This window comes from Mangifera indica, chromosome 14 (genome assembly GCF_011075055.1).
Source record: "Mangifera indica cultivar Alphonso chromosome 14, CATAS_Mindica_2.1, whole genome shotgun sequence".
Taxonomy (NCBI): Eukaryota; Viridiplantae; Streptophyta; class Magnoliopsida; order Sapindales; family Anacardiaceae; genus Mangifera; species Mangifera indica.
This window is the reverse complement of record NC_058150.1, coordinates 4,961,739-4,981,108: the sequence shown is the minus strand read 5'-3', so window position 1 is coordinate 4,981,108 and position 19,370 is coordinate 4,961,739. Positions and strand designations below refer to the sequence as shown.

Sequence of the window (19,370 nt, the reverse complement as noted above, 5' to 3'; positions counted from 1 at the left end):
TTTGAATTATGAAATCAAGCTAAACTTGAACCAAACCACACTAAATCATTTTTTACCCAAGTAAAACTCGAACCAGACTTAATTTTAATTTGATAAACTCAAATCGAACTTAAATTAAATCATTTTTTATTTGAACCAAACTTTAGCTAATAAGTATTCAGGCTCGGCCAGCCTGAATCCACCCCTAAGTCATGATTCAATTACAACATATTTACAGAGAAATAAACTGATTACAGATTATTCGAACACCAGATTACAAACGAAACCGACCATACAAATGGTTCAACTAACATTCATCCTTCAATTCTCCACATTGACACGGCCATAATTAGTTGGCAACACCTCTCCTTTAGCCTGATCAACGCCTAAAACATTTATTCAAAGACTATTTTGTGTATCCCTGCTCATACTATGCCGCCTCATAAATTCGCCATTCAATTTGACTGTCCACGTCGAGCCACTCCTTTCTGCTGCTCCTTATATTGGCTTGACTCGAAACCAAGTATCTCATCGTCAGTCTCTCTGCCACCAATGACGAGGTCTTTTGTTGTTTGGGCAATTTCCATTACAGTTTCGCCAATCGCCTTACAGTACTCCTCCTTGGATCTCAGAGCCCGAATTTTCTCGTTCTCCTTGTTCTTAGCCTCCTTGAAACATCTCTTCTTGTTCATACTCTGAGCCTTCCTTTTCTCGCTGTCCTTGCTCTTGGCCTCCTTGAGAGTTTTCCTTTCGTCCGTATTCTGAGCCTTCCTTTCCTTGATTTCCTTGTCCTTGGCCTCCTTAAAAGGTTCCATCTTGTCCATACTCTAAGCCTTCTTTTCCTCGTTTTTCTTGGCCTCCTTGAAGGGTTTCCTGGATGGTGCTTCCAGTTTTTCTGGCGACGTCTTGCACCTTCTCTTTTGGTTCTTCTGTGTGGGACTTTGGTTCTCCTTCGTTGTCACCTCCTTGGCGAGTCCTCTCGGTGTCCTCAAACAGCAATTCGATCATCAACAATGTCAGCATAAGAGTAAATAACAAAATGTAAAAGCATACAATTGATATTGCTAGATGAATAAACCTGCTGTCTTCCAGAAGACCTCTTAGCCTCAAGTTCTCTCTCTGCCTCTTCCTTCTTCCTGGCAGTATATTCTTTCATAGTCTCACCAGTAGAGACAGCAACTTCTTTTGCAGCACCCAGCGGTTTGGCCACTATCTCAGCTGCCTTGTGACCAGCATACCCTGCAACTCCTTGAACAGCCCTCGCCGCCGCCTTTGTCCCTTCCACCGCTTTCTCTGTCGTGTATTGTGCTGCCTTTGCCACTGCAGCAGTCCCCTCCACTGCTTTCTCAGTTGTTTATTGCGCGGTGCTCCAGCCTGCCACTACAGGCTTGTCCTTCACATCTGCAGCTACTTTCCCTGCATATTCAGCAGCCCCTTTGCCACTCTCTACTGTCACATCTTTTGCAGCCGCAGCCTTCTCTCCAGTGTAACTTGCAGCCTTCTTGGTAGTATCAACTACCGTTTCTTTTGCCTTCGTAACCTTTTCTATTGCATAATCTTTGGCTTGTTCTGCTTTCGGAACGGTGTATTCCTTGGCAGATTTGCCTGCATTGTACACTCTCTCTTTGGCAGACTCATAACCTTGTTGACCTTCTCTAGAGCTGTGTCCTTGGCCTGACTGCCTTTCTCTGCAAAGAGATGTGAAGTTTTCTGAGCACCCTGAAGCACGGTGTCCTTTGCTTGAGATCCCTTTTCAGCGGCATATTCCGTTGCAGAACCAAGTTTTCGCCTGGCCTCTTCTTTCGCCTGATTGTATCGCTCCTCCGCAGCCCTTAAAGCCTCAGCTGAGTTCTGCTGCGCTGTTGCTCTGGCCTTGGATATTTGTTCAAGAGAAGGCTGTTGCTGCCTATCGTGACCCTCAGATTGGCCTTGCATTTGTCCACTCCTCTCTTCCTCCTCGCGGCCATGGGCCTGGTCCTGCATTTGCCTGCTCCTCTCTTTGTCCTGGATACCCCAGGCTTGGTCCTGCATTTGAGTGCCCACTTCTTGGCCCCGGTTGCTCCCGGCTTGGCTCTGAATTTGTGTCACAGGATTGTTTCTGCTGACAATTTGTCTGCCCATTTCGTGGTCATGCTTTTTTTTTTTTTTGCCCATTTCCTGGACCTGCATTTGTCTCCCTTTTTCCTTCTCCCGCCCTGCAATTGCGTGCCCATTTGTCTCTCCTGGTGATGGTCCCTGGCTCGGCCTTCCGTTTCCGTGCCCATTTGTCCTTCCTGGCTATGGGCCTCCGCTTGGCCTTCCATTTGCTCACCCATTTCTTTCTCCTGCCGATGGCCTCCGGCTGGCCCTTGCATTTGTCTGCCCCTTTCTTCACCGCTTATATCAAATTTTCCTACACCATGAAGCCCTATTGTCTTCTCCTGCTCTCCTCTTCCTGATCTTTTATCTTCTGCCTGTTTCTCACCAGCCATATTTGCTCTCCTTGTTTGATCAGCAAACGACTCTTTATCTCGATCTTTTTCATGGTCTGTGGCCTTTTCTGTATTGACATCCCTATTTAGAGACTCAGCCCTATGAGAGCCTAACTCGTGGGATTCTCTTGGCTTCCCTCATGCACCAACTTCAGCCATTGCATTACCACTCTTGGCTCCACTATCATGCGATCGCTCATGAGGATTTTCTGAATCCTTCACTATCACAGTCAAAGACTCGAAGTGACTTGTGATTTTTGGAACTGTCTTTCTCTATGTGAATTTCACGTTCGTGGGTGGTGTTGTCTCTGCGAACTTTCTCAGACGACATTTTTAACCTCTCAGATTAAGTTGATTTCTCTCACAAATATTTTCTAACCGTAATTTTTTGTTCTTTCTTTCTTTGCTGAGCTTGATGAGATGGAGAAGATGATTGATTTAAAAAGGTCGTATGGCGGTGGAAGAAAATTCGCGTGCATGCATGCATGGAAGTTGACATGTATTGACTGCAACTATGCAACGTGTCACGATTCGTGGAGACCAAAGAGATGAGTCAGCTGCATCCTGTTTCACGTGCACGTGTCCAACAAGCTAAACTAAAGCATTTACTCGAGCCGGCGGCGATGCGCCAAGTGAGCGGTAGTTAATTCGTGTTTTCTTAACTAGTTAATCACTTTCATCGAACTTTATCGTTTTCAATACTTTTAATTATATTTTCAAACTTAAATAGTATACGTATTTTATACATTTATGGTGTTAAATTCGTATCAAACCTACCATATTTTTTAATATTTTTCACAAAAGATGAAAACTTTACATGATATAAAATGACATTAATTTACATAAGGTATATGACACAGCCCAAATCGTGTCAAGTTGTCTTCCTTTTTTTTTTTTCAAAATTGAAATTTTTTATTTTTTATTTTTTATCGTTAACTCACCATTTTATTCATTCATATTTGGAGATAACAATTCACATGTCCAATGGATGTAAAACTTTGTTAAATTTATTTTAAAATAATCTTGTAATAATATATTTTGATACTTATTATTTTAGTTGTAAAAAAAATTGAACTTAATTAATGATTGTCTAATAAATTTTTTTTTTATCTATAGTATTTGGCATTAAAGCCAATCTTGATCTATATATGAAAAATACAAGTCTAATTAATCTTATTTTGTAACACAATCACAAAGATTTGAAATGCTTTTTAAGTTATGCAGGGCAAGATAAAAATTTTTGAGATGTAATATAATAATAATATTATGGTATACCCATTTTAAGTATACAAATATATATATATATATATATATATATTTATTTATTTATATATGTCATTACATGATTAATAATTTTAAATTAAAGATAAAATAATACTTAATCATGTGATGACACATATAGATGTGTACATATTTGTATACCTAAAGTGGGTATACATCATATTGCTCATAATATAATGTCTCTAATCTTTTTTTGATTGAGGGTTTATGAATTTTTTTTATTAATATTTACTTCAAAGGTGTTTTTTATATTATTGACAATGTTAATTTACATGACTTGAATCTAACTTAACTATAAAAGATAAAAGTGAGGTATAAATAATTTATTATTGTTAAATCTATTCATATAAATAGAAAAATCAATTATTTTGTGATTAATTAATCATATATATATATATGATTAATTAATCACAATAATTGATTTTTCTATTTTATATGAATAGATTTAACAATAATAAATTTTATATATATATATTTGAGAGACAATAATTAGATTTTAACCATGTATTATGTTTAAATTATTGAGATTATAATTTGAAAACCAATTATATAATATGTTATGTAAGATATAATAGCCAATTAAATAATTTAATCAAATACTCTATAAAAAGTATTTAAATTAATATTAATATTACCATATTTTTATAAATATATTATTAATAATATATTATATTCAATTCGAATGTACATATTTTATTATTTAACCAAACTTTATAATTATATTTTTATAAATATATTTTCCACCGCTTATCTTTTTTAATCATTATTCCCCTTCCCATAATACCATGCTATAATGGGCCCAAAACGTGTGTTCTGGGTATGCTGACATGGGATGAGAGTGTTCTTTCAGTGACTCAATGAGACACTTCAGAAATGTCCAGGACGTGAAGAGAGGATTGACCCAAACCAAAAAGCCCAATTTTCTTGTTATCTTCCAGGGTCTCTTATGGACAGTTTAGAAATAGGGAAAGCCGATTATCAATTGAAGAATTGAACTTCTCAATTGTACCCAAATGATTAATCTAAATTTACAATTGAAGAATCATCCCTCTTATTCCCCCTTTGACGACAAAAAATGGAAAGAAATTTCCAGGCGTCTGGAAAACAGTAGATTTCTTTGACTATCTAAAACTTCCACTAAAAGAGTGTTGCATACAGGAGCTGGTTCCAAGTATCTGGCAAACCAGGAAGACACCAATGGCTGCAATCGGTGCCACTATGGTCACCACTGTACGCCGATGGGTGAGCATCCTTTCTCAACTGAGACAGCCCTGTGACGTCAAGCAAATACACTGGTTTCTTGAGCCTGCTGAATACTTTATTTACAACTACCCAGGCCGTTGGTGTCCCCGCTGGGTACCTAGGCCCAACGAATGGCTGAGTCTGCCCTGAACATGACTGTGATGGCTCATTCCAGTCCTTGCCACTGATAAACACATACAAAAAAAGGAATAAGAAGAACAAAGATGGAGCAGTAAATGAGTGAAATTAAGCAAAACAGGCGTTTGTGCTTACTCATAATGAGTGGGAGAAATCCCCTGGAAAAAGACCTTGGTTTTGGAAGGATCAACATTACGGTTGACCCATGTGGCCCAGGTGGTTAGCCCCTTGTAAAATGCCACCAACCGGTTCATATCTTTGAACCATTTGTTTCCCTCTTGCAGATAGTCCCAACTGCATTACATTTACAACGTCACTTCATTTGGGTTCTCTTTCATATTATGAGTATATTTGCGTGAGATAATTGAAAAGTTTATACGTACGGCTGGGAGGTTCCACTGTGAGTCCACCAATGCCAAGTGTTGAAGATGAGCAGGTCCATTCCTTTCCAGGCATCGCCACTCTGTATTGAATCAAGCTTCAACACTCTTCTCCCCTGTTCGCTGACAAGGTCGACTAGAAATTTTGATGAATATAACATTATCTTCACTCCATAATCCTACAGACAAATTAAAAAAATTATATTTCACAATTTTATTATTAAAATAATTTTTTTCAACAAGAAGTAAATGTTGTTTTTTATTATAACCTGTTGACACGTTTTCAAGAAACTGACAAGATTTAAGATTTAAAATTTACGGAAAAAAAATAGCCTCACCGCCAACCGTAAAAGCAAGTATAGTTGCCTATTGAACACTCAAAAAGCTAAGAGAAAACAAGATGATTAAGCCGATAATTAAAGGGTAACTAAAACCAACCTCAAATGTCACTGAAGAGAGACCCTCTGTTCTTATGACTGAGTACTTAGAATTGGGCACCCATTGGTGAATCATACAGGTTAACGATTCCCACTGGTTCAAACTCAGTGAGTCACCCACAAACATAATCTTCTTCCCTCTCCATTTCTCCAGGAAAGACACCCCATTAAACCTGCAACATTTTAATCATAACTCACTTAATCGACAAACTGGCCACTTAAAAGAAAAAAAAAATTGAAAATGCATAAAAAAGTTGAGTTTTGGTACCTGGGAATGTTGCAAGAAAAGGGCTGCCATCTGTATTTGAGATAAGAGCTATCGGGTCGACCATATTTTTGACAGTTGAATTCTGGATCTATGAAGGGGCAGCTGGAGGGGCTGTAGAGAGGATACGAAGAGTCAAAAACCCACTTTCCCTGGAATAAATTGCAGCTGCTGGCAAGCTCTCTAGCTGTGTAAGTGGTGATATTAATAGTATTAATGAAGGCGCTCAAGTTCTCAGCCTTTGATGTATGGTGAAATATCGGTAAGAAAAACAGAGAGAGAAACGTGACATTGAGTAAAAGCCCCATCTCGGGCTTCGATCCGCTGTCTCCCGGAAGAAAAAGACGAGATTACTGAAGAAAAGCTGCACGACTGGTCCATTTATAATGTAAGAGAGAGAGGGAACAGTGAAAGAGAGAAGGCTTTCGCATTGAATCTGTCGCAGAGGATTAGAGCAGTTTATTAGTTGAATTAATTTAATTTAATTTAATTTGTTTATTTTGCTAACATGGTGAAATAATATTTTGGTCGGATTCTTTTAACTGTGGCATGTGGGGTTGGATCCACTCCCTTTGAAATTTCAAATCACATGTTGATTCAACTAAAATTTTCCCCCACCCCCCCAAAGATTTGAAAAAGAAATATAATTTGTCAAATTGTCACCTTTTGAATATTTGAATTGTAAACTTTTATGCATAACTCTGTTTAACAATAAATACACATAAAAGTTAATGTTTTAAAATCTTTACTCTAACTTAAAAATTAAAAAACCAAAATAAAAAAAAAAACTGGATAATTATGAATAATTGAGTCGCACTTAAAAAATATAATTTGATCAATTTGATTTGATCAGAATCATCATATTAAGTTTTAATTGGTACGATTCAAGTCTAATCACATTTGAAAATGTATGATCTAATTGAAAAACGATTTTATTTGTTGAATACATCTTAATTAATACAATTTATATCAAACTGTATCTAAAAATGTGAGATATGGCCAAAATCATATTTAAAAAGATGTAATATAGAATAGTATAAATTAGGTCAAATAATGTCTAGTTGTTAGTGACTACTTTTAAGGTCAAAATGGGAAATATATATAGTAAAATAATTATAAATAATATGATATCTAACTATTAAATACTATGCCATGTCCCTTTTCTATTAACAAAATTACTTGGTAGATGGATATTTGGAATTGAAGTGTTCAAGAGATATCAGTAATTTGTTAAAACTTTGGGTGGCAAAATGTTATTTACTCTTTTGATTCTAAAATAAAAGGAAACATTTTCTATGGAAAGAAAGATAAAAGTATATTAATTGTTTGGTTAGCACAAATTACGATTATTGAATTATAATTATAAATTATGAGTAAGAGAATAATTGGTTATGGCATAATAAATTTATGCACGAATAATTATAATTGAATTATTATTGTCTGATAAATGACAAAATATTTTGAATATTTGTGTTAACATGTTAGGTATGCCTAACATTTTAGCTTTCCAATTAAAAATAGTCAAAAAGACTTGTTTTCGTCTAAAATATAATAAAAATTTAAAGTGATTTTTTTAAATTTTTAAAAATTTAAAAATTTATCAATTTATTAGTTTTGAATATTATAATCAGAATAAAATTGTTATATAGAGATTTTAATTTAAATAAAAAAAATTATTTCTTTTTTTCTTATTAATTTTAAAAATTAATTGTTTTTTACCTAGTTTATTTAAACAAACAAAAATTAATTTTTTCTCTTTTAATTTTAAAAATTAATTATTTTCCTCCTAGCTTAAAATTAAAACAATTATTTTTTCACTCCCACTATATATATGGTTTTTACGGTTTTATATTTTAAAATAATAGTCGCCCCCTCTAATTTTGAAAGATTGCACTTCCACTCAAAAACTTTATTTCATCTTTTCGATAACCATTCTTCCCAATATTCCTCTCTGATGACATCTCTCCTCCCTCCTTGATAGTTTTTTGATGTGAAAACCATCAAAATGGTTAGACTTTTATACAGGAATATGTGCATCAATAGACACACGGATCAATCCAATGGTGTCATGTAGATATGAGCGTTGTCCATTCGACTCTATTTGGCTATTTAAATGAAATTAATTTTTGTTTTTTAAATAAAAATATCTAAATATCGATTTTACCTCTAATTGGAATAGTTAAAACTAACAGATAAGTGGGTATTTAAGTTTTCAAAAATTGAAGGGGTCATAATTCACAATTAGATTATTTATCTAATTTATTCTAAATATGTTATAATTAATTATTTAGACTAATAATTTAATAACTTAGATTAAATAACTTTTACCGAACTAACACAAGCTAACAAAGTTTTTTTTTTAATTGTTAGGTGATTCAAACCTTTAAAGTTTGCTTTCTTCTCTTTAAGAACTTCCATGTGGGATCATAATACTGGCCCAGTTACAACACTGAAGCATAAAGGCGGCATTTATCTTAATTATGTTTAAATCAAGTTGAATTTTTCCACTTGATTAAACGGCATATGCCATCACCCGTCACATCTCTTAAAGTCTTCCCTTAATTAGTGTGTTATGCAGCTCTTATGTGAATAAGTAAAACCTAATTGAAGCGACCAAGGAAGCGAAAAACAGATTCATGACGAAATTTGTATGGTTTAGCCGTAGGTAGAGGTATCTTTTCGTGTAAATTATATGTATAATAATCCCCTTGAATGAAGTGAGTTCAATGAATCCAAACATCTAAGAAAATCTAGCAATCCTGTTATTTTAACATAATATAACATAATTTTGCAACGTCGGATGGGTAGATAATATAGATAAAATATAATCCCATAATTATAAAAGATGAAAATGATCTCCGAATAAAATCATGAGAATGATTGAAACAATCAAAAGTTGTTCTTTGTTATTTTCGGATAAAAGTGTTTTTACTTATAGTACGGATTGATTCGTGTGTAAATGATATTTCTAGTCATTACATATTACTTGTGTCATTGGTTAAACTTTTAATGCAACTTATGTACATTTTGACATAAGTTTGATTGCATAACAAATAAAAACCTATCAAACAATAGGAACTACCACCCTACTTCTAGGGTTGGACACAAATTGACTTGACTTGCTCTTGAAAGTTGGTTAGGTTTTGTACGATAGCTTGACTCAAATTTATTTAATTTAAATTTAAAGAGTTTGTTTGTTTGTTAAACCAAACCAAACTCAAATCAGGAATCTGAACCATAAATTTGAATTATGAATTCTAATCAAATTATTTTATTTAAATCAAATTCAAATCAAAATATAAGTTCAATTCAGTTTGGTTAGTATCCACTGCTATTTGCATTGAATATCATTATGTTTCTTTGAAGCATAAGGTTGAATATGAACTTTTGCAATATTCAACTCTATCCATCATATCAACTACTTAATTAATCTGATAGGCAAACAGTTCCTTAATTTGCTCCTAATGACGTTATAATTATGATTACACTTGAATATCACGAATCCATTTAGAAGAAGATGCTGCGGTCTGTGTACAAATTTAACATTCAACACCATATAAATATATCTCACATTTAAGTATTACTTTTTATCTCTCTATAGGAACAATTTTTTCCGTCCATCATATATATTTCTCTATTTTAATTTATCCCTAAACGCAATTCAAACAAAAGGGGAAATTTTGATGCAATAAAGCAAGATAACAACAGTCTCGAAAGGGCAATTTAAATAAAAATATATAAATTTATGTCAAAAAAATTAAAATTTTAACTTATATAATTTAATCCCATCAAAATTATAACCCAGACCGGATGAAGTTTGTCATTATATATATATATAAAGCCAAAAGTGTACAATCACCCTGCCATTTCTCAGTAAGGACAAGGGACCTCACAGAGTAAACTTTGATTACCCCCAATCTTAACCCAATTTTAATTTTAATTTTTTTTATTTTTTTATTTTTTTTATGCAAGCGCATATACCAGACCCATGTTACAACATGCTTTCCACTACCTAATAAAAACAAATTCAAGGAAAAAAAAAAAGATTTTATTGTTGTGTTTCACATTTTTGTTGTTCATGAGATTCGTGCAATAATTTGCGGAACTAATTTCCTAAAATGTGAAATCAATTTAAGGGTATTTGGGGTGGACCTGTACAGTAAGTACAATGCTCTTCAGGCTTCTATTCTATTCTCAATCTAAACTAGATTTGTTAGTCTAACCAAGCCGTCCAAAATTGTTATATATTTCAGGCTAGTCAGCCAGCCAACTAAAAGCAACCAAGATATAAGTTAAAAAAATATTTTCGCAAATTTAATAGAACCAAAGGAACTACACTCTGAAATTTCGCCTGAAAATATTATCTGGAGGAGTGCAACGCAGTGCAGGGCTGCTTAATTATTCAGCTATGGTTAGCCGAATAATCAATGAGTTGGTCCATAATAATAAAAAAATCATCGTGCTTTGTTATGTTTTATTATTCTTTAATCCTTTAAAGATGAACCGCATTGTTTGGTGATTCACTTGAATACAGATAAAAGGGATAGCCTTCACACCATAATGACATATCATTGTAAAGCTTGTTGCTTGATAAGAAAGATTAAAGTTATTGCAGAAACATGAGTAGTTCATAATACAGAATCCGATATTTCTGGTAAAGTGTGTGTTTTAGTGCTGAAGAGTTCAAAATTTAATCAATTTATTATGATAGCATTATCAAATATGAGAAGAGTTGCTTACTGGACAAGACTTTCTATGGCTTTTAAGAACTGCTACAAAAATCGAACATTTGGGAATTGTAGATTATAGATTAAGGATAACATCGGCACCATCAAACGCATTGTTCTTTCTGACCATATCGAAGTCACCTTTCAAATTTGTGAATTAGGCCACTAAAGAGACACATGATTAGATAATCAATCAATAATGTCAAATCTAACCCAGATGGCAACAAAGAATTTGCCCCTGCCAAAACGTAACTACTTTCTAGATTGTGACTGATTATACTTCTGAGTTGAATCTACACCAATGAAAATTAAATTTAATAAAGAAAGAATAAGTTTGTTATAAGCTTATAAAAGTCCTGGAACCAGGATAATATAAGAAAACAAATGGACTTGAGCAATGGCGTTGGGTGAGTGATTTCTTGATTATAAATTTGGTCTAATAAAGCCAAATATTATGAATACGCTTAAGCTATAAATAAAGATAACCCAATACATTTATAGATTATATTCTGGGAATACAATATTAGCGTGGTTTTAAAATTTACTATCTTCTTGTTTAAAGAAAGAAAAATCAATCTATGGAGTTAAATTTCAGGAAATTGATGAATTAAAAAAGGATTGAATATCATGTATTTCTATAATCTTATAAGCTTTCAATTCTATAACCTTGTGCAAAATTGTATGGATTAGATTAAATTATATTTTATTCATGTATATTAATCTTGCATGACCAACACCCTACAATCCATATGAGAAAACAACTCATCATCATCCTTCCATGTGCTCCCAGCTCTACCAGACACCCGCTTTAGACTTTCGATTTAGCACCATTTGACTTCAGGTTATAAAGTTGATGGAGCACTGTGCAAAATTTGCAGCTTGCTACTGAAGAGTTTGTGACTGGTGACTCAGAACTGACCGTGACCCGGATTATTAGTTTCAACTGATGATTGAATAAATCAAAGCATTTCATCTAACAGAAAAATATTCGAAATTCGTAAAGAGATTCCAGAGGTTTTTTCTCAGGCGGCCACAATGGAAGAAAATACCAGAAAAAGAGCATCATAATCCGATTAATTAAAGCAGTGTTATCTTTTTAGTGAAAGACAAGATATAATGCACAGCAATGCTAGTTGATTACAGAGAAAGAATTGAAAATAAGAGAGAGAAGTAGACAGACATCATGCCATATATTTGTGAGGTGACCTGCTTTGTCGAAAAGATTATTACTAGTGAGTAGGGCCTGCCTTCAATAATTGTGAAAGCAAGTCAAGAGAGACGGCTTTGTTTTTCAGTTTGTCTTCTCCACACTAAATGCAAAGAATAAACGATGAACTAGACGGCTTGCTTATGACCCCATTGCCTTTCTTTCTTCTCCAGGTTTCAACATTGACTTTTCATTTAATTGCTTAATATGCCAGTCTAAATATTCGGCACTTGGCTCTGTGGGCTGTGATTAACCAAAATTTATATTTTTTTAAGTGAAAACCAATTTTTCACTTATCTGTTAATGTGATTCTTGGGAAGGTCTCAACTGAAATCGTAGTGATTGATGCCATTGGCCATTTTAGTTTTTGGGAAGGTCTTTTTAACTTACGTTGGGTTTATCGAAATGCTTTTTGCCTATGTCTGGCAGGTGGGATGTTATTTTCCTTCTATGGGATTGCCTTTTTTGTCTCTTAGGTTTGGTCAATGACTCGATGGGAAGCGGTTTTTTATCTTCTATCGCCTTGGTGGAGATTCGTTTCTACTAAGTTTGGTTGCCGAGAAGTGCTTTTTTCTTCTATTTGGTAATTGCCTAATTGGGGAAGTCCTTTGTACTTTGTTGGATTTCTGGGAAATTCATCTCACCTATGCTTGGTTGATCCAATTTTTTCCTTTTTTAAGCCTGGAATTGAAGTGCTTTTTCCTTCTGTTTGTTGGGTGAAAACTGGGAAGTGCTTTCGTTTGTTTTTAAGTGTTTTTTCCCCCTTATGTTAGATAGTTTTGATTGATGGGATATTTGTTTTTAGCTGGGAGGTGCTTTCTCTTTCCGTTTGGTCGTTTAGGAAAGTCTAAGAAAAGTGCTTTTCCCTTCGGTTTGTAGTGACAACTCAAAAGTGCTTGTTTTTCCAAACCAGATAGAGTTATAGTTCAGGGTTTTCTTCCTTTTTCCTTTGCCTTTAGCTTTTCATATTTTTAATAAATTTCTCTTCTCTTTTAAGAATCCTTATCTGTTAATACGTCAAAATGACGTGTTTAAAATACAAATTGAACGTGAATAATTTACATTTTTACCAATTAAATGGGTTCTCTAATCAACTAAGATATTAGAGCTGCTTGTTTTAGTTTTCTTTTGTATTAAATATATAATAATATTTATTTATTTTTTATTTTTCAATGCATGCATTGACATTAAAGGATAGACAGTGGAATGAGCTGTTACATAATTCAACATTCATTGATAAACTGACAGTGGAAACATTTTCAGATACAATTCACTGTAATTACAAACAAACATAGAATTATTCATATTGGCTAATTTTAATGCCTATTATCATAACAGTTGATAATGTCCAAGCACAATTACGCAGTTGGGAAGGAGGAATCCATGACAATACCACACAGACCCTCCTTAGCATCAACATCTCGCTGGATCCTTATATATCCTTCCTCTCCCCAAGAGGTACCCCATGAATTCTTCACCAGCCAATACTTGGTTTCATCACTTGTGGTGTCATAGGCAGCCGCTATTTAGATCAGTTCAGCAATCTCCTGTGAAAACACCGCTTGAATAGAATTAAAAATAGGCTCCACTAGCATCAATCGACATTGAAACTGGCTGGTTTGCCACGGTCTTTAACAATGCAGACTCGCTATCAGCTGGAACATTTTGATACCCACTGATTTGAGCTACACGGACAACCTCCTCCTTTTTATTACAAGTGCCATCACTTTCATCATAGGGGTAATTTTTCTCGCTGTTGATGTCGTAGTTTTTCACTATAAACTCAAAACCATCTTCCATCAATCCACCCTCGCAACCTTGATCCTCTACATTGGTGTTAATGAAATTTTTAGGGTTCTCAAAACTTTGAAAAAAGTGTGAGGTGTTTTTGAGAATTTAATGTATCTCTCAATAGTTTCAAAAATCATAATTACACCCATAAAAATTTGAACAAAAAGCAACAAGTTAGAGGTATCTATCATGTTACCAACTCTAAAAACTTTCATTATATTTTCAAATTATATCAGAGTAAATATGATAATTTCTTTAGCAAAATAGAGAAAAAATGGCATCTACACACCACCCCACACCCCCCCCCCCCCCCCAAAATATATTATTCACAGTTAGGTTTCGGAGGTTAATTATTCATATTATAATATTTTTATAAAACGATATAAATATTTATAAATTGTTAAAACTACCGGCTAATTTCAACATATAGGTGAGAAAATAATTTTTTTTAAGGTAAATGGCGGGAATTGTGAGCTTATTAAACCTTGGGTGGGAAATAAGCAGTTGGCCTAAATAATTAAAAAAAAGGTTGTAATATGAAGGGTGACTCTTGTAGTTCATTTATAATAAACCAAGACATAAAAGCAAAAAATGCTCTCGTTGAGAGTCGAACTCAAGACCTCCCGCTTACTAAACGGGTGCTCTAACCAACTGAGCTACGAGAGCTTCATGCTCGCACTTTATTTTTGAAGAATTTTAAAATTTATGGAAAGTAGAATAAGCTATTGACCACCGCATCACAGGAGATTTCAAATTATTCAATATTCATTAATAAACTGAACGCAGAAGCATCCTCAGATACAGTTCACTGCAATTACAAACATAGACAGAATTATTCATATTGGCTATTTTAATGCCTAATATGAATTGTATCATAACACTTGATAATGTCCAAGCACAATTATGCAGTTGGATAAGAGGAATCCATAGCAATACCACACAGACCTTCCTTAGCATCAATGTCTCGCTGCATCCTTATATATCCTTCCTCTCCCCAAGAGGTGCCCCATGAATTCTTCACCAGCCAATACTTGGTGCCATTGCTTGTGGTGCCATAGCCAACCGCTGTAACACCATGGTCTAGATCGGTTCCGCAATCTCCCGTGAAAACACCGTTTGAATAGAACTGAAAATCGGCTCCACTAGCATCAATCGACACTGAAACTGGCTGGTTTGCCACAGCCTTTAACAATGCTGACTCGCTATCAGCTGGAATATTTTGATAACCACTGATTTGAGCTACATGGACGACCTTCTCCTTTTTGTTACAAGTTCCATCAGCTCCATCGTACGGGTAATTCTTCTCACTGTTGATGCCATGGTTTTTCACTATAAACTCAAACCCATCTTCCATCATTCCACCCTCGCAACCGTGATCCTCTCCACCAGTGTCACAGGAAACTAGTTCTTGCTCAGATAGGGAGATCAATGTACCTTTACTGATTGCATGGATGCCTTCTGTGGCAGCAACTGTTGAGAAAGCCCAGCAACTTCCTATTTTTGGTTGCAGACAATTACACATTAGTGCTTCAATGTAGGATAACACCACAAAAAAACAAGAGGAAAATGACGAAGGAATAAATATTCCATTGTTATAAATATTAATTTTAATTAATGATTTATTATTATTATTTTTTAAATATTAATGACATAAATATTTTTAATATGAGAAATTATAATAATAGATGATGACAAAATATTTTTAATTAAAATAACAATAAAAAATAAATTATTTAATATTTTCTCTCACTAAAATTATAAATTTATTTATTTTTAATAACTATATAAATAACTCGCCCGCTGAAATCATAAAAATAAAACTTGTTATTCACGTAAACTACTAACATCTTTTAAAAAAAAATTACTAATTTCTCACCACAACTGCCTTGGTCCTTGATGGAGGTAACAGCTCCTTTTTTCCTCCAGTCGATGCTAGTGGGCACAGCTTTCACATTTTCATACATAAATGGTGTTTCTTTCCTGGAACCGAGTCCATTAGGCCTCCTGTATCCATTCCGGGAAGCCTTGAACTCTTCGTTGGTTTGATCTGCAAATGCATTAATGCTTAGCTTGTATGGTTTGCTTCCTGCTGCATTGAAAGATTCTATGTATTCAACATTATCCTTGAATATCTTAAAACGCCATTCTTTCTCATCGGCATCCTTGTACATCTTCCCATACTTTGAAATCCATTGCTCATGTCTCTCTCGGAATGATAACTCCTGGAGCTCGCGGGATGTCACTTGGGGTGCTGCTGCAATTGCCCAGATGACAAAAATGGCCGCCACACATAACTTTTGGTACCTTAAAGCCATTATCGAATAGGCAATGGTTGCTATGCACTCAAGCCTGGTAGCCGTGGTTTATATAGAGCACTTGTACACTCGATCACTGCATGATCCATCCTAAAATTTGGGCTCCCAAATATCCTCCAACAGGGACAGCAGCCGTAAACTTAGACTCCCCGGCGAATTCCATGTGATTTTGATGGGTCATTTGTGTTCCGTATGAGTTGCTCTTCTTCAAATTTTGTACTTTTTCAGTATCAGCATTATTCAAGAGGGCTAACCTGCCAAGACAGAAGAAGCCAAGCCTTGATACATAATTGATTTGCTGATAAGAAAATCTTATACAACTGTTAAATGCGAGTCAGAAAAGTTTCGATGAATCAAAATTTGACTATTCCGGGACGTGAACAGCACAATTTTCATATAGTGGAAATCATTGTCTAGCATTACTAGCCCGTTCAAATGATGCCTTTATATGGGCCACGCATTTGTCCTAGAATGCATTTTTGTCCATTTACTTCATTAATGCGTCAGTCAACTTCTCTAGATGTTGATCGAAACTAGCTACCAGGCTTTTCTGGCGTGGCCCCTTACCTGGCAACTAAACTGGTGCCAGTCCTGCAATACATTTCGGAAGTATACTAGCTAAAGCCTTTGAGCAGCCGTGGAACATAGCCCATTGCGCATGGACTATCATGTGCTTATTGTTTGGCCCTTATGGTGGTCCTGAATTATTAATGAGAGTCATACTAATTTATCCAACTGACATTGCCAAGGGAGTAATTAACTGAAAAGGGAATTATAACATAAGAATCCTTCCATCATTTATACCTAGTGCAATAAAATTACTGAAGGAGCAGTTGTATTTGCATATTATATCTTACTCTTTATGGAAATTTTGATGTGACACTCTGGTCTTTTAGTCCAAGTGCATCGCCCTGTATCACAGTCTTAATCTAGGTGCTTCGTCTTGTGTTACAACCTTAAAGAATCGAATGATCTTTGAACATGATCTATAATTGTTAGCTCTAAGTAAACCTAAATGCAAATCCACAAAGAACTCAAAAAAATACAAGAAACTACAAAAAATAAAAAACAAGACTCATAAAAATATTAAGAACACAGAAATGAAGAACTATATTAAATTATTAGAGCTCTCAAAATAATATAATGTTTACAGTGAATATATCTCTAACATTAGCTAACCTTATATTGGAATCTAAGAGCAGAGAATGATAATCGTACCCATACAAATCTATTAGATTAGATGGTCAATGTTAATTATATAGGAATATATAGCATCATCTTAATATGTTGTCTATTTGGGTAAGGAATATTCTATATTATTTTGGAAGTTTATTGACATGTTCTTTGGATTTTCTTTAGATTTAAACCTCTCACCATGTATTGAATTCAAGTTGGATGTGACATTCTTTCCTACATAATTTTTTGATGCTTTCATCACACTTATGAAGTTCCCTCAGTATTTAAGCATTTGTAAGGCCAAACGACTATTTCCCACCCAAGGTTTGATGTTTTCTTAAAAGTCCTCCTTTTAACTATGAAAATATCAAATACCCACCCATGACCGGTTAGATTTAATAAAACTCTAACGCCTGAAAATTTTATCTATTTTTGCCCCCCTAAACTTTAAAAACTAAAATTTTCCCTCAGCCTAAGTTTTAAAAAATGGCAGTTTCACCCTAGAGTTTGGTTTTGAAATCTCCGACGATCGTTCCGGCTCCATTGCCGACGACTTCTCCCTCCCGAAGCAGTCTCTCCTTCTGGCGAATGCTTTCCTCCTATTTGGAGGCTCAATCGGCGTCGGAGATGCCTTGGGAGACGAAGAACTTCGTCGGGGAAGACGAAGTTCTTCGTCTCCCAAGGCGAAGACGAAGCTGATTGAGCCTCCAAATGGGAGGAAAACATTCATCGGAAGGAGAGGCTATTTCGGGAGGGAGAGGCCGTCGGCAATGGAGTCGGAACGGTCGTCGGAGATTTCAAAATCAAACTCTAGGGTGAAACTGCTATTTTTTAAAACTTAGGCTAGGAAAAAATTTTAGTTTTTAAAGTTTAGGGGGGCAAAATTATATTTTATTTTAGTTTATTTTTAATATTATAGCAAAATTGATGATTTTACCCTTACCACCGTTAGGGTTTTGTTAAATCTAACCGGTCATGGGTGAGTGTTTGGTGTTTCCATAGTTAATGATAAAAACTTGAGAAAATATCAAACCTTGGGTGGGAAATAGTCGTTTGGCCTATTTGTAAACGTAAGTCTATGTCATGGCTTCCACTTTGTTCTTTTGTTGATCCTTAGTAGCAAAATCTTTCTCCATGTGAACTTTGCGATATCACCCATTATTATTCCTTGTGTAACTCATCTTTATTTCTACATCTACAACTTCTATTAGTTACATCAAATTTAGATAAATTGTATTAAATCTCGATTTAACTACTATAAGAATGATACATGAATCTTCATATCTATTATGCAAACCAAATTATTGCGAGGTATTACTACAACGTTGTATTGCCTCATAAACTTTATGTCTAAAGTGATTTTGTGCTCATCCATTAGTACTATTGAGAGATTCAACACTTCTTCTCACTGGGCCAGATGTAGTTATACTCTATGAGTTATACAATCAAGAGGTATGATTTCTACGGGTACTATCTTCAACCTTCCTGGACACTTTTCAAGCTTGGAACCTAATCATTTGACCTCTTTTGTTCTAATGAAATTATGAGTTGCGCTCATATTGATCATAGCTTTGGCATTCTTGCCATTCACGTATGCATCCAAATACATCAAGGACCCATATGTTGGCCATCTATTGGTTTGTGAGGTGCAAAATTTATTCAGAGGGAACTGAGGAGTTGTCAGCTAACCATTTATGCGTGCTCTGGAGTCTTGTGTGAGTATGACATTCAGGACTTTCTATTGTGGACAATATCTAAACCAATGATCCCCATTACAAAGAAAAACACTTGACTTTGGACTCTCATTGCTGCAGAGAACCCTCTCCCTTATTATCTTTTGGCTCAAAAGTGAAAGTTATTGGACTTTAAGTGCTTGCCCTTTGGAAACCTTCTAATGTATCAGCGATGATAAGTGTGTTGGCCACATCCTTTACTCCTCGCCTTCGCAACTCTTTGGTAGC

At 34.8% G+C, this 19,370-nt stretch overlaps 3 protein-coding genes, 1 non-coding gene and 1 pseudogene across 4 annotated transcripts; all 5 read right to left on the bottom strand.

Annotated features, from left to right (window-relative positions):
• Window positions 1–248: 248 nt before the first annotated feature.
• On the bottom strand, window positions 249–2,781 carry LOC123196557 (seed biotin-containing protein SBP65-like). The gene is given in 8 exon segments (XM_044610614.1): window positions 249–587; window positions 589–599; window positions 789–966; window positions 1,058–1,587; window positions 1,632–2,252; window positions 2,354–2,518; window positions 2,597–2,715; window positions 2,717–2,781. Coding segments are annotated over 8 exon segments (1,842 nt in total). The 3' UTR covers window positions 249–434.
• A 1,912-nt stretch (window positions 2,782–4,693) lies between these two features.
• LOC123195830 (protein trichome birefringence-like 39) lies at window positions 4,694–6,561 on the bottom strand. The gene is made up of 5 exons (XM_044609680.1): window positions 6,197–6,561; window positions 5,930–6,101; window positions 5,495–5,670; window positions 5,247–5,405; window positions 4,694–5,157 (listed from the first exon to the last, which is right to left on the bottom strand). Exons 1-5 carry the CDS (start codon window positions 6,499–6,501, stop codon window positions 4,869–4,871), a joined length of 1,101 nt encoding a protein of 366 aa, XP_044465615.1. The 5' UTR covers window positions 6,502–6,561; the 3' UTR covers window positions 4,694–4,868.
• A 6,778-nt stretch (window positions 6,562–13,339) lies between these two features.
• Window positions 13,340–14,023, bottom strand: LOC123196556 (annotated as a pseudogene).
• A 487-nt stretch (window positions 14,024–14,510) lies between these two features.
• On the bottom strand, window positions 14,511–14,584 carry TRNAT-AGU. The gene has a single exon. It is a non-coding gene; the product is annotated as a tRNA-Thr (tRNA).
• Window positions 14,585–14,819: 235 nt separating this feature from the next.
• Window positions 14,820–16,233, bottom strand: LOC123196555 (ervatamin-B-like). The gene is made up of 2 exons (XM_044610613.1): window positions 15,795–16,233; window positions 14,820–15,412 (listed from the first exon to the last, which is right to left on the bottom strand). The coding sequence occupies exons 1-2, from the start codon at window positions 16,231–16,233 to the stop codon at window positions 14,820–14,822; spliced, it is 1,032 nt and encodes a 343-aa protein (XP_044466548.1).
• Window positions 16,234–19,370: the final 3,137 nt, after the last annotated feature.